Source organism: Muntiacus reevesi, chromosome 1 (genome assembly GCF_963930625.1).
Source record: "Muntiacus reevesi chromosome 1, mMunRee1.1, whole genome shotgun sequence".
In the NCBI taxonomy this organism is placed as follows: domain Eukaryota; kingdom Metazoa; phylum Chordata; class Mammalia; order Artiodactyla; family Cervidae; genus Muntiacus; species Muntiacus reevesi.
Genome location: NC_089249.1, coordinates 44,083,690 through 44,099,061, shown reverse-complemented (window position 1 = coordinate 44,099,061; position 15,372 = coordinate 44,083,690). Strand labels below are relative to the sequence as shown.

The window sequence follows — 15,372 nt, the reverse complement described above, 5'->3', positions numbered from 1 at the left end:
CATCACCGAGTTAGAGAACTAAATGAGGGAGAGAGAAAGAGCAAGAGAAGAAGAAGAAGAAGGGAGAAGTCCCTCTGATTCTACTACTTTTATTTTGCCTTCCGTACTTGGGTTAATAAGGCAAGAACGAGAAGCACCACATGAAAGCTGGAAAGTTCCAACCACTCTGTGCTAAAGAAAATAAATGAAAATTAACAAAACATATAGACACAGAGAGAGAGAGAGGCTTAATTTGAAATGTATCTCATGTGTGCTCTAGAGATAGACTACCAGGATTTCAAACATGTGACCTAGCTTTACTATACCTTACTTTTCTCATTGGTAAAATAAGCATATTTATTTATATTTATTGTGAAGCCACATTCAGGGAAAGTAAGCTAATATATGCCATGTGCTTCATGTTTGACATGAGGTAAATAATAAACATTTTTCACTATTAAAAACGGAAACTTCTGTGCAAAATACTTTTTGTACTAAGTACATTTTCCTTTGGTTTGCCCATATATTCCATTTTCCAAGTAACTTTTTAGATGACTTTGATATTTGAACATTAAAAAAAAAACTTTCCTCTGACCTTATTTTGTAATAGTCAAATGGTCTGCAGTATGAGGTTCAGTGAGAATTTCCTGTATTGCGGTTCCAGAAGCATTTTAGAAGATAGTGATTTTACTGTTTCTTGTTCATTCTGCACATCCTTGTCTCATCAGCAGAAGATACAAGCACATTTTGATTCACAGTTTTCCTTTTTCAAAATTTCTTCACAACTTTTGGGTTTTTGGTAGCCTTCAGCTTAGCTCCATGGACTAACCTCGCTATCCTTGAACAAGCATCCACAGTGCCTTATCTGCGTCGACATTAGACAGCATCTCACATGGCAGGTATGTGCAGCCCAAGTCATAAAGTGAAAAAATAAAAATAACCAAAAATATATCTTATGGGTATGGCTAATTTTGGGCAATATATTAAGAAAAAGTGTGTACAGTTTTAGGTTTCTCATATATCAGCACTTTTTAATTTCATTTTTCTGATTCTTCATTCTGTCACCTAGAGGTGATTTTGTGAAGTTTTCTCAACAGATTTAAAGAGTGGATTTTGACCAGGATAGCTCTAAATTCTGATTGAGATATAAATTTACCAGGAAAATTATCCTAGGTTTCCTAACCTACCTAATGGAAGTCATGTGCTCCACCTTGGGATGCTTATATTGTTGTTACCAAAATAAGTTTGTTATCAATATATCAGGGTTTTCCTGGTGGCTCAAACAGTAAAGAGTCTGCCTACAATGAGGGAGACTCATGTTCAGTACCTGGGTTGGGAAGATCCCCTGGAGAAGGGAATGGCACCCCCTCCAGTATTCTTCCCTGGGTAATTCCATGGACTGAGGAAACTAGTGAGGCACAGTCCATGGGGTCGCAAAGAGTTGAGTCCATAAAATGGAACTTATTGCCTGTTTATCTCTTTTTACTACAGATCTTTCAGCTTCTTTTCAAATTAAAAAATAATGGTAAATACATTGTACTGAGACAGAACTGATAAAGAAGAGAAGGTACTGATAATCTCAATGAAGAACAAAGTACATCATGTTGAAATGTTGGTATTGGGTAGAGTTCTCAATGCACTGTCTTCATTTTCAAACATTTTACTGGCAAAATGATTGGGTTATCAAACCAAAGAACTTTTTGGATTCTCTCACTGGTTTCTGCCTTTAAGAACTCCTGTATTTGATCTTTAAATCATTATCCTATCTTTCTTTGTAGTTTTTCAGACCACTGCATGGAGGTTGATCTCTGGGGTCTTAGGAGTAATATGCCTTTTGTTGATGGCTGCTTTGGGAGTTCTGTTAAACAATTGTAAGTTTTTCTAGTCAAGTCTATATAAAAAGATTAAGATTGTGATGAAACTATCTTATGATAAAATTTTGATTTTTCTAATATGGAGTATTTTGTTATTTCATAAAACAGTGTCTGATAAAGTAAATTTCTAATCATTTCTTACAGCACTTACTAAACAAAGTGTTCAGCCTGGACCCTCCACAGATCTTCAGGAAGGTAGGGTTCCTACTTTGGAAATCTTTCTTGTTGATAAAGAATAAAATAAGCAGTTTCATGTTTTTCTCACACAGAAGCTTGATGGAATATTAGTCATAAAAACTTTCCTGCTAGTTGTAGGATGTCTTCTTTCATTGTTCACATAAGAATTGATTAGATTTTGTCAAATACATATTATTTGTATATTTAAATAGTAAGGAAAATATTACCCTGATAAAAAATTTTCCAATGTAAGTGTTCATGTTTAAGTAGCAAATAAAAAATACATTATATTTTTATATTTATATTGCATATATACATTATATTTACATTAAAGTAAATATTATAGCCAATCCTAATTACCTGATTGTGTTTGTTTATAACCCATACATTTATATCTCTTTACATTTACCTCTGCTTCTTCTATAACTCAGAAAGCAGCATGGAGATTTTTGCAGTTCTAAACCCTACTTAACACTTAACCTGTGAAAGTCAGCTCAAACATCTAGCTGTTTTTTTTTTTTTTTTTCCTCAAACACCCTCCAAGTTGTTTTACTATCTTCTTTGTTCATATAGTGCTTCAATCATATCTTTTTTTTTCCTGAGCATTTTCCCGGCTTTATTAAGATACAATTGACAAATTATGTTGTGTAAGTTTAATGTTTGCAGTGTGTCGATTTGATATACTTATTATTATAATATTATTACCACTGTAGCACTAATTAGTACCTCCATCATTTCGTTTCTGTTTGTGGTAAAAACAAACAGTAGTTTAAGAACTACTCCTGTAGCAACTCACAAGTATTTATACTGCAATACTGTTAGCTAGTTATAATGGTGCACAATAGATTTCCAGAATGAATTCATCTTCTAACTGAAAACTTATATTAAAAAAAAAGAAAATTGTTTTTGGGCTTGTCTCACAGCTTTTTGGATTTTTGTTACTCTAACACAAATTGGACCCAGGTACTCAGCAGTGAGAGCATTGAGTTTTAACCTCTGGATCACCAGGAAGTTCCCATGTACCTTTTGACCAACATCTCCCTACTTTCCCCATATCTCAGCCCTTGCTAACCACCATTCTACTCTACACCCTCAAAATTATTTATTTGACAAAGATTTGAGTGCCTGCCATGTCATAGAACTTTTATCACTGAGGATGGTCAATACTGAAGACACGATCACTAATATATTAGGTGGTCAGACTTCTAGGTAATCATTTTATTTATCATCATTTTGAAAATAAAATATGCAGAATTTTTCTCTCAGAAAATATGCTATAATTCTTTCTTCCTTTTAATACCTCTTTCATCTAGTTAACTTTTAATTATATAGAAGAAATCAGCTTTGGACCACTGCCTTAAAAAGGGTTCTTCTAATCACCTCACATCCTACAATCTGCTATACTGTATTTGAACACAGTGAATTTCTTGTGTATACTTACCCAGATTAGCATTAAAAATAGTTCATAAAAAAATAAAAATAAAAATAGTTCATAAAGACTAAAACACATGCCATTCTCTATCTCTAGAATATAATCTCCATGAAGAAAAAGAGTCAGGTCTGAATTGTTCAGATAAATATCTGCTGATGTGTAGTGTATGCAGTAAATGCTCAAAGAATAGTTGTAGACACAGTTAATAAATAACAAATGCTTTTTGAATGAGAAAGTAGTACTGAAAAGAAACTGGATCTCCAATGTCATCAAGTCGTGTTTTATTTTTTCTTTTAGGATCTGGCTGCTATTCTTGTCAAGAAAAGTGGATTGGCTACCAATGCAACTGTTATTTCATTTCTGATGATTTAAAAACATGGAAAGACAGTTGGGATTTTTGTGTTTCTCATAATTCCAGTCTACTTCAGATACAAACCAGAAATGAACTGGTAAGTATTTAATTCTTATTTTCTACATTTTATTTGACCCAGAAAAATATAATATCTATACTTTGATTCAAGTCTTTAATCAGATAGCAAATGGATGATTATATTTGAACTAATTTCCTATACTTTGAAACCATCATAAAATCGAGCCAAACTTTCTCTCAAGTTTACATTGTAGGAGTGCTGACAGATAAAGTATAAGAAACTGTTTAGAGAGTATTCAAAGAAGAAATAATAGGTCATTATTTTTATTCCAACAGCTTTTAACTTTTAGTTCTTTAAGTGAATTTATAACTGATTTTGTAATTATACAACATTTGCTATCATTCGGGTATAATGTGAAATGAATATGTAGAATATTATAAAATAATAACCCAACTCTTAATAAAAAGTTCTTAGCTTCCTGGAGAAACTGTGGTAAAGATTTATCCCTCCAGATGCAGTTGATTTGGGATCAGATTTGATTATTGATCCCATTTGAAGGAAGTGTTCCATGAAAACTCTCACACCCTTTATGACATCTTTCATTCCTTCAAGAAGTGAGATTTTTGTAGGTTTTTTTTTTTGCCTCCATAAATGAATGGGTTTGGTGAATGAGAAATAGTAGGCATGTGACTGACTCTTTATCCCAAATTAGAAGTTAAAAATGATTTTAGTGTGTATAGTTGAAAAACTGATGCTGGACACTGGCCCCCTTAAATGTACTTGACCCCTAGAGTAGATTCTAAATAGATTAATATGTTGGTCTCTGTTTCCATGCAGGATTTTATGAAGTTCAGTACCAGTTTTTACTGGATTGGGATTTCTTACGGTGAAGAGCATGATGCCTGGTTGTGGGAGAACAAATCTACTCTCTCCCAAGATCTGTAAGTTTGTGGTACCAAAACCTTTTTTTCTGTTCTTTTTGAGTTTATCCTTGGATCTGATCAGAGAATTGAAAATCCAGGACCATTATAACTAAGATATCCTATTTTGGGCATGAAACTATAAAAAAGAGAATAGATACAACATAATAAAATTTTTAACCACATCCACAACATCCAAGTGTTTGCTCAAGAGCTTTCGACATATGATTTTGTTTCCTGCCTTGGTACAAGCGCTTGGATATGTATGCATATGTACAGATTCTCACATGTGTGAAAGCAGTCCAGAGAAAACAGTATGTCCATTATTTTTCTTATTCGGGTGGAGACCAATATTCTCAGCATTGGCCAATGTTTCAAATATTTTGGTTTTATTTCCAGTATATTTGTAAGCTTCAAATCTCATTTTCATTCTTAAATATGAGAGTTAACAGCATCATACATTGAGAAATTTTATAATCTGATTTTTTCCTGGACTAGATTTAGTTAATACATTTTTAAACAACAAAGAAGCAAAGAATAACACGTATCAAAATCATTAAAAACAACAACAAAATCAAAAAATCTCCAATCTTAATGCTATTGATTGTTGAGCATACTGTGTTTTGGTAACATTGTACTCTGAAATTGTGAAAAATGACTTGAATGAAGAAGATAATGACTCAAGATGTAATATCTCATTCAAATGTTTTTAAATGTTCCCTAATTCTATCATTTAGTAAGAACCGCATCTTTGAATGTTTTCATTTCTTGTTCTTGTATTTTAAAATTTTCTTCTTCATTGCAGATTTCCTTTCCCTAAACCTGTAAATCCAAAGAACTGCATGATGTATAGCCCAAGAGGAAGTATTTTGGATGGACACTGTGGAAAGAAGTTTCGTTATATCTGTAAACAACAGCTTATTTAGATGTTTCTTGGGGCAGAAGTGTTGTGCAATGGAGATTCAGTATTACTTAGAATGGTTACAAATTGTATTACTTACCTCTGGGATCTTTAAAATGTTCCAAATTGTGTTTTATCAATCATATAATTTTCATGTATTTGAAAATATATATTTAAATTTTTTATCTCTATGCAATTGGTATATAACATTATGTTAGTTTTAGGTATACAACATAACAATAACTAAGACAGTATGCCTAATTCATCAACATATATTTTGTTACAATTTAAAAATTTTGCTATGTGTTTTAAAATTAATGAAACTTGTGTACCTACACCTGAAATTATAGAGTTAAGATAAATAATTTAATGAATGTTCAATGTATATGATATGGATTCAACAATCTATGCATCTATTTTTGGAACTTCTCTCTGCTGAAATTTAAATAAAACTTAATTCAGGCCAAACAATATATATTAACATCATATTAGTTCTTTGTATGGTGTGCTAAATTGAAAAGTCCCATCCTCATCTTTTTTCCTCTGAAAGTAAAAACAATTTTAGTGTTGGTTTTAAGATTTTGGTGGATATCTATTCATCTATATGTTCTTATTTAGACCTGAAAGTGGCATATAATAATTTCTTCATATGTGTCATAAGGGTTAAGTAACACATTTGTGTGTCTTCTCCTGATGTTACCAAGTACTGCAGAGCAATTGGAAAGTTATACCCAAGTATGTGATCTTACAAGATTGCCTTCACATTTTCCCAGGGGAAGGGGAACCCAAGCTCTGATCACATGAATATACAGTCTTTTTTTGGTTGTTGTTTTTTCAAGTATCTTTCTTGCCTTATGCTTATCTGACAGTAAGAAAAGCCACTCTTACATGTGCATTTAAGATTTCAATTTCTAATCAATCCCCCAAGTCTTTTCCTAAATGGCATGTGATAAAATATTGGACTTTTAGTATTTAGGAGGACAGGAAGCAGGTTTTTTTAATGAGGGGTTTCTGAGTGGGTCAGTGAAGGGAAGGGCACACGATGAGTTGTGATGCTTGTGACCTGAAAAGATTTTTTCCAACCTCAGAAATATTAAAACCCAATTCCCTCTTTTAAAAAATAACTGTTGAATATATATCTAAAGAAACTTTTACTGACATCTCTATTTGTTCTCTTCTTTTGTATTTCAATTAAATGATTATAATTAAGACCTCAAGGTTGATTTTCAAAATACAAAGAGTCAGGAAGAGATAAGAACCTCTCATGTTTTACTTCTCAAAATTCAAATATAATAGTAATACAACTTGAACTCTTCATTCTTATATGAAGATTGACTTAGGAGAAATGCACTTAGATTATTCTATGAAAAACACAGGATAGCTGTAACATCTTTCACATATTTAACTTGGGCATGCATTGCACTTTCTACATATTTAAAATGTTTTGCCTTTGCTGTCTGTATCATTTTTGTAACACTATAGTTTTAAAATTGCATTTATAAAGAGCAGTATAGACAAGCTTATTAAGAAAACAGTTTTCTGTTCCAATTGTCCAATCAATCTCTTCTCTTCCCACACAAAAAAATTTCCTCTGAGTATTTTGCTTGTTTGTTTTTCCTGGAGAAAAAATGTAGGAAATATATTTCTACATAGGATATGTATAGATGTATGTTTATTTTTTATGCAGGAAATAAGTGAAATTACGAAAATTCTGTTTTCATAATTTTTGTCAAGCATAAATATCAACTGTGTTCTTGTAGCCACATTCAAGCATGGGTTGAAATTGCTATTCTAACATCATCACTCTATGAATTTTACATAGTTTAATTTTTTTTTTTTACTGAGAATTCATGAATATTTATTACAATATCACAAGAGCAATGAGGAAACAGAAGGTGTTAAATGTTACAGATTATGTCTAATTTCAGAGAATAATCTATTTGAAAGTTGTCTTCACTGAGGAAGGAAAATTCCTGTTGCCTTCTAAAGATAGCTCAGAGGTTTTCTTCAGCTCCCATATCATATCCATATCATTAACTCATATATCCCATATCATTTCAGGTCCCATATCATTTCAGGCTGGGAGCTGACTGAGGTTCAGATAATGAACTCCTTATTGCAAAATTCAGACTTAAATTGAAAAAAGTAGGGAAAACCACTAGGCCATTTAGGCATGATCTAAATCAAATCCCTTACGATTATACAGTGGAAGTGAGAAATAGTCTCAAGGGATTAGATCTGATAGACAGAGTGCCTGAAGACCTATGGACAGAAGTTTATGATATTGTACAGGAAGCAGTGATCAAGACCATCTGCAAGAAAAAGAAATGCAAAAAATGGCTGTCTGAGAAGGCCTTACAAAGAGCTGTGGAAAGAAGAAAAGCTAAAGGCAAAGGAGAAAAGGAAAGAAATATCCATTTGAATGCAGAGTTTCAAAGAATAGCAAGGAGAGATAAGAAAACTTTCTTCAGTGATCAGTGCAAAGAAATAGAGCAAAACAATAGAATGTGAAAGATTAGAGATCATTTCAAGAAAATTAGAGATACTAAGGGAATATTTTGTGCAAAGATGGGCTCAATAAAGGACAGAAATGGTATGGACCTAACAGAAGTAGAAGATATTAAGAAGAGGTGGTAAGAATACACAGAAGAACAACACAAAAAAGATCTTCATGACCCAGATAATCACGATAGTGTGATCACTCACCTAGAGCAAGACATCCTGGAATGCAAAGTCAAGTGGGCCTTAGGAAGCATCACTACTAACAATGCTAGTGGAGGTGATGAAATTCCAGTTGAGCTATTTCAAGTCCTAAAAGATGATGCTGTGAAAGTGCTGCACTCAAAATGCCAGCAAATTTGAAAACTCAGCAGTGGCCACAGAACTGAAAAATGTCAGTTTTCATTCCAATCCCAAAGAAAGGCAATGCCAAAGAATGTTCAAACTACCACACAATTGCACTCATTTCACATGCTAGCAAAGTAATGCTCAAAATGCTCCAAGCCAAATTTCAACTGTACATGAACCATGAACTTCCAGATGTTCAAACTGGATTTAGAAAGGCAGAGGAACCAGAGATCAAATTGCCAACATCCGTTGGACCATCGACAAAGCACAAGAGTTTCAGAAAAACATCTACTTCTGCTTTATTGACTATGCCAAAGCCTTTGCCTGTGTGGATCATAACCAACTATGGAAAATTCTTAAAGAGATGGGAATACCAGACCACCTGACCTGCCTCCTGAGTGATCTGTATGCAGGTCAAGAAGCAACAGTTAGAACCAGACATGGAACAACAGACTGGTTCCAAATCGGGAAAGGAGTTTGTCAGGCTGTATACTGTCACCCTACTTATTTAACTTATATGCAGAATACATCATGAGAAATGCTGGACTGGATGAAGCCCAAGCTGGAAACACAATTGCTGGAGGAAATATCAATAACCTCAGATATGCAGAAGACACCACCCTTATGGCAGAAAGTGAAGAGCTAAAGAGCCGCTTGATGAAAGTGAAAGAGGAGAGTGAAAAAGCTGACTTAAAACTCAGCATTCAGAAAACTAAGATCATGGCATCCGGTCCCATTATTTCATGGAAAATAGATATGGAAACAATGGAAACAGTGACAGACTTCATTTTGGGGGGCTCCAAAATCACTGCAGATGTTGACTGCAGCCACAAATTAAAAGATGCTTGCTCCTTGAAAGAAAAGCTATGACCAGCCTAGACAGCATATTAAAAGCAGAGACATTGTTTTGCCAGAAAATGTCCATCTAGCCAAAGCTATGGTTTTTAAAGTAGTCATGTATGGATGTGAGAGGTGGAGTATAAAGAAAGCTGAGGGCCAAGAATTGATGCTTTTGAACTGTGGAATTGGAGAAGACTCTTGAGAGTCCCTTGGACTGAAAGGAGCTCTAACGAGTCAATCCTAAAGGAAATCAGTCCTGAATATTCATTGGAAGGACTGACGCTGAAACTGAAACTCCAATACTTTGGTCACCTGATATGAAGAGCTGACTCATTGGAAAAGACCCTGATGCTGGGAAAGATTGAAGGTGGGAGAAGACGGGGACAACAGAGGATGAGATGGTTGGATGGCACCACTGTCTTGATGGACATGAGTTTGAGTAAACTTCAGGAGTTGGTGATGGAAGGGAGGCCTGGCTGCTGCAACCCATGTGGTCGCAAAGAGTCAGACATGACTGAGCAACTGAACTGAACTGAACTGATGATTTCAGGGCATTATCATGTAAAGTGCTGGCTTACAGGAAGGTTACTAGTCACCCATGGCAAAGTGTCCTTCTTACTATTGGCCTCATCATATTAATTACATTCAATTCAGGACCATCTGACTCATTTCATTTTTATTATTTTTTTTCTCCCACTCTTATCTGCATTATGCTTCCTTCGTCCTGAAAATCTCTTTGTACTCCTTGGGATGGGAACAATTCCTTTTATAGAAAGGTTTTGCACAAGAATTTTGTTTCTTTCTGATATGATGTTTCTGATATATTCTCTGGAAGAGTCATTTACTTTTATTTTGTTTTCTGCTTTTTGCTCTGAAGCGGGCTGATTTACATGGAAGGATCTAGGTGAATGACTATCTCAATGTTGGATATCAAGCAAAGGTAAGAGGGTAAGGAAATGTGTAAAAAACACACACTATAACAAACCTGTATTTCCATAAGTCAGTTCAGTCTTTCTTCATTTCATCCTGTTACTCTGAATGCATTACTCATTACCCTGAATGCATGTAATATGGGTTATGTATTGGTGGCTAAGAAGTTATGTTATATTTAGAAACCTAAAACCACACATATTTATTATCTCTCACTATCTGTGGATCTGGAACTGGACACAGCTTAACTATAGTCTTTGTTCAGGGCCTCACTAGATTGAAACCAAGTCTTGGCCAGTGGTTTTCTCACCTAATACTCAGAGTCCTCTTCCAAGCTCCATGAAGCTTTTGAATAAATTTTGTTCTTCGTGTTTGTAAGACTAATACCCATAGATTACAGAGGACTCCTCTCTGCATAGATAGTCACACCAGGGTTACTTTCTTCTTCAGGACAAGGGATAGCACCCCTGACTCCTCTCTTTATAATGTCTATGTCTCTTTTGGGCTTCCCTGGAGGCTCAGATGGTAAAGAATCAGTCTGCAATGTGGGAGACCTGGGTCGGATCCCTGGGTTGGGAAGATCCCCTGTAGGAGCGCATGGCAACCCACTCCAGTTTTCTTGCCTGGAGAATCCCCACAGACAGAGAAGCCCGGTGGGCTGCAGCCCATGGGGTCACAGAGAGTTGGACATGACTGAGTGACTGAGCACAGAACTCTTTTAATTGGTTCCCCGATGAGGTCAGGTCTCCCCATAATAATCTCTCTTTTGGTTACCTGAGAGTTGGCTAATTTGGAAGTATAATTCATCTGAAAAACAGCTTTACTTTGCTATTTAATGGAATCTAATTACAGCAGCATTCCATCATATTGACAAATCCCCCCTGTAATTTAGTTGGAAGGGATTATATAGGTGCCCACCAGAGAGTGAATACTCTGAGGGTCATTTTAGAGCTCTGCTACCACAACAATTTATCCCCCAAAACTACGCTGTAACTGCTACTCCATAGTTTACTGAATTTATATACTGCCCTTTGATTCCTTATAACTAAGAATTTAGTTCACATGTGTCATGATAAGTAATCTTTTTAATTGCAATATATTATCTCTAAGTTCCTCTATTGTTGTTGTTGTTGAGTCGCTAAATCATGTCTGACTCTTTTTTGACTCCATAGACTGTAACCAGTCAGGCTCCTCTGTGCATGGGGTTTCCCAAGTAAGAATACTGGAGTGGGTTGCCATTTCCTTCTCCAGGGGATCTTCCCAATGCAGGGATTGAACCCACATCTCTTACATTGGCAGATCAATTCTTTACCACTGAGCTGCCATGGAAGTGACATCTAAATCTGCTTAATGAAAATAGAGTTATTTTACAGCTGGACTCTTTGCTTACCTCCAGAGAGACTTGAGAATTGATTTTTGGCTGCTGGCCATGGTAAGGGCAATTAGTTAACCAACCAAGTAACTAATTAACTCATGACTAATGATGAATTTTTTAAAGCTCAGAATTCCTGAGTGGAATGTATGACCAATTTGTTTGTTGATAACTTAAGCTTGAAGTAATAAGTTAGATATTTAATCTTCACCATGTGAACAGTCTCAGCAGAAAACTTCTGCCTGAGCTGCCCTGTAACCAAGTTTCCACACACATCCATTGGCACAAATACTAGCCGTTTCATCCAGAGAGATGATGAATCATATCTTCATACAAGAACATTGGGGAGCTTGTTTCTGAATGTTTCTTTGAATTATCTTTCTCCTGTTGTCTTATATTAACTGCCTTTATTAAAGCTTTACATCAGTATTCTCATTGGAACCTTTAATTTCTTTCAATTATCTAAACCTGGAAATCTTTGGAATATTTAAACCAACTTTTCCATTTCCATAATTTTAGAACTTTTGAAACATCTTTTATCCTAGTGTAGAGGTTGGAAAACTTTCCCTAAAGAACTGGATAGTAAATATTTTCAACATTGTAAGTCAGTCTCTGTTGAAACTTCTCAACTCTGTGATTTGCAGTGCAAAAGAAGACATTTATAATACATAAATTAATAGTTTGACTGCTTTACAAAAGCACTTTATTTTCAAAGACAAATGGAGGGACAAATGTTCACCAACCTCTGTAAAAATGTGTGAAAGGAAAATATATGGACATCTGTGCTACTCTGCACTTCTCTTTATCCTTTTCCTGGTTGCATCTTACCAGTTGTAAATGTACTTACAAACTTTGCTGTATAAAATCAGTTGTATCTTGTTAATATCAGTTTGTACTACCTATTATAAAACCTGCATTGTAAAATCCAATGTGACAATCTTCCTCTGTATGTTTTTACTTTATTGAGCACAATAAAATGGTTAGACTTGCATTTTCCCCAGCCATTATAAGTTCCTTCTGTTTGTTAAACACTAAAAAATAACACAGTGAGGCTATAAGAAAGCAAATGCATACATGGAGAACATAGCCACCTTAGGTTATCATGTTAGAATGCTCATTCACTGAGAACTTATGAATCTTCTATACAAGGTTTTAGAGGTTAAGAGTGTGGAATAGATTTTAAGTAAATATCTGAAAGAAAAGGTACTTTAATAAATACTACCAAATCCTCAGTTTTATATAGCAAAGATGGTTGCTTGACTCCAAATATCCCTCAAACTTCCCCCTAATTTGTAAAAGCAATAAAGGAAACAAATAAAACCATAAAAGATCCATGTTCTTTCATCATCTTCAGAGACAGAGCACCACAACCAACAAATTATCTGTAAGTAGAAATACAAAAATATTGACAGAGTTCTTGCTCCAGTGTACCACTGAATGCTTATGGTACTGGTTAGGGAAAATAGTCCTTAAAATTGTCTATGAAAAAGTGAAGATAGGGAATATAGCTGAAGTATAGACAGAATGAACCTATAAAGATAAATCTGCAACAATAAGTTCCAAAATGCTTAACAAAGTTGAGACTCGGTAGTTTATAAAACTGGAAAAGGGTTTGAAATGGAAGACAAGAAGTGAGAAATTTGGGAAAGCATTTTTTTTCCTTATTATTTTTTTTCCTATTATCTGAGAAGCAGGTAATGCACATAGGGTGATATCTCTTAGATCTGTGAGTATGAAAGCAAAGACTTAATTTGGAGGATTTAAGAATACTGAGGAAATGAAAGACAAAATAGGCATCCCTTTGCCCTCCCTATTTCTATCGCAATATACCATCCAAGAAGGAAACTGTCAAGGATAAGGCGGAACTGACAGAAGAGGGCGCTCTCTGACCAGGAACCTTAACCATTAAATAAACGCACTTCTGCTCAGTCTCTCGGCGTTGCCCTACTCTTCGCAAGCCCGCCAGACTCCTCAGTCCACGAAATTTTCCAGGCAAGAGTACTGAGGCGGGTAGCCACTCCCTATTCCAGGGCATCTTCCCAATTCAGGGATCCAGCCCGCATCTCTGGAGTCTCCTGCATTGGAAGGCAGATTCTTTACCACTGTTTCCACTTGGGAAGTTCTATTAAATAAAACAGGAGTAGAAAAAACAGATTTCATCTATATAAACCACTTTAAAAATTCAAGAATGTGCAATATAATATTTTTACCTGCAAAAAGTCATCCACCTTAAAAAGGAAACAACCATAAAGCTAAAGAAGACTATATATATATATATATATACCGTGAATTAAATTAGATATTTTCATACAGTCATGAAAAGAAATGCACACAAAAAAAGATTGAAATAAAGCAGAAGTTAATGATACTCAGGAAAGCAGCAGAAAGCTAAAAGCAAAGAGAGGAATTAAGATTTATAAGGTAAAAAGAAGCAAAAAGAAAGCAATGGTTAAAATCCTGATACTATGTACCTATGAGAATTAAATGACAAAGAAAGACATTTTATAATGATAAAAGCCAAATGCTACCATGAAGATTAAATAATTCTGAATTCATCTAGGAAATAACAATGACTATATAATATAAAAATTCTAGGAAATGAAAGAAGAAATACATAGTAACATGTTCACAAAAAGTGACTTTACAGATCATTCTCAATATAAAACAGAAAGTATGAACAAAAAATAAGCTATATTACAGATGATCTAAATGATATAGTCAATGTGGTAGATATTCTGGACACAAATTGACCACTATACACTGATAATATAAAATATACCTTCCTTCCAAATGTACCTGAAACATCTGCAAAAATTGAATATACAGAACTCTTGAGAAAAGTAAAAAGGTATAGATACTTCCTTAACTCGATAAAGTACATATACACACTTATGTGTTTGTAGGTAAATGTGTGTATGTGTGTCTGTGTATTCTAAAGTTAGAATTTTACTTGTAGGATTCTAATGAAAAAAGTGTAAAAAACTCCTGAAACACAAAAAAATAGGCTTCAAAAATATAAAGCTATCTTCTGGTTTAGGTTCAGTTCAGTTCAGTTCAGCTCAGTCACTCAGTCGTGTCCGACTCTTTGCGACCCCATGAATCACAGCATGCCAGGCCTCCCTGTCCATCACAAACTCCCAGAATTTACTCAAATTCATGTCCATCGAGTCGGTGATGCCATCAAACCATCTCATCCTCTGTCGTCCCCTTCTCCTCCTGCCCCCAATCCCTCTTTTCCAATGAGTCAACTCTTCTCATGAGGTGGCCAAAGTACTAGAGTTTCAACTTCAGCATCAGTCCTTCCAATGAACACCCAGGACTGATCTCCTTTAGGATGGACTGGTTGGATCTCCTTGCAGTCCAAGGGACTCTCAAGAGTCTTCTCCAACACCACAGTTCAAAAGCATCAATTTTTTGGCACTCAGCTTTCTTTATAGTCCTACTCTCACATCCATACATGACCACTGGAAAAACCATAGCCTTGACTAGAAGGACCTTTGTTGGCAAAGTAATGTCTCTGCTTTTTAATATGCTGTCTAGGTTGGTCATAACTTTCCTTCCAAGGAGTAAGCGTCTTTTAATTTCATGGCTGCAGTCACCATCTGCAGTGATTTTAGAGCCCCCCAAAATAAAGTCTGACACTGCTTCCACTGTTTCCCCATCTATTTCCCATGAGGTGATGGGGCCAGATGCCATGATCTTTGTTTTCTGAATGTTGAGCTTTAAGCC

At 35.1% G+C, this 15,372-nt stretch overlaps 1 protein-coding gene across 2 annotated transcripts; it reads left to right on the top strand.

Annotated features, from left to right (window-relative positions):
* Window positions 1-712: 712 nt before the first annotated feature.
* LOC136159868 (natural killer cells antigen CD94-like) lies at window positions 713-6,072 on the top strand. 2 transcript variants are annotated; one of them, XM_065922619.1, is made up of 6 exons: window positions 713-878; window positions 1,758-1,850; window positions 1,998-2,048; window positions 3,760-3,911; window positions 4,671-4,774; window positions 5,559-6,072. In XM_065922619.1, exons 1-6 carry the CDS (start codon window positions 872-874, stop codon window positions 5,677-5,679), a joined length of 528 nt encoding a protein of 175 aa, XP_065778691.1. In that variant the 5' UTR covers window positions 713-871; the 3' UTR covers window positions 5,680-6,072. The 2 variants fall into 2 exon arrangements, with proteins under 2 accessions (XP_065778691.1, XP_065778699.1); XM_065922627.1 differs by lacking the exon at window positions 1,758-1,850.
* The last annotated feature ends 9,300 nt before the right edge of the window (window positions 6,073-15,372 follow it).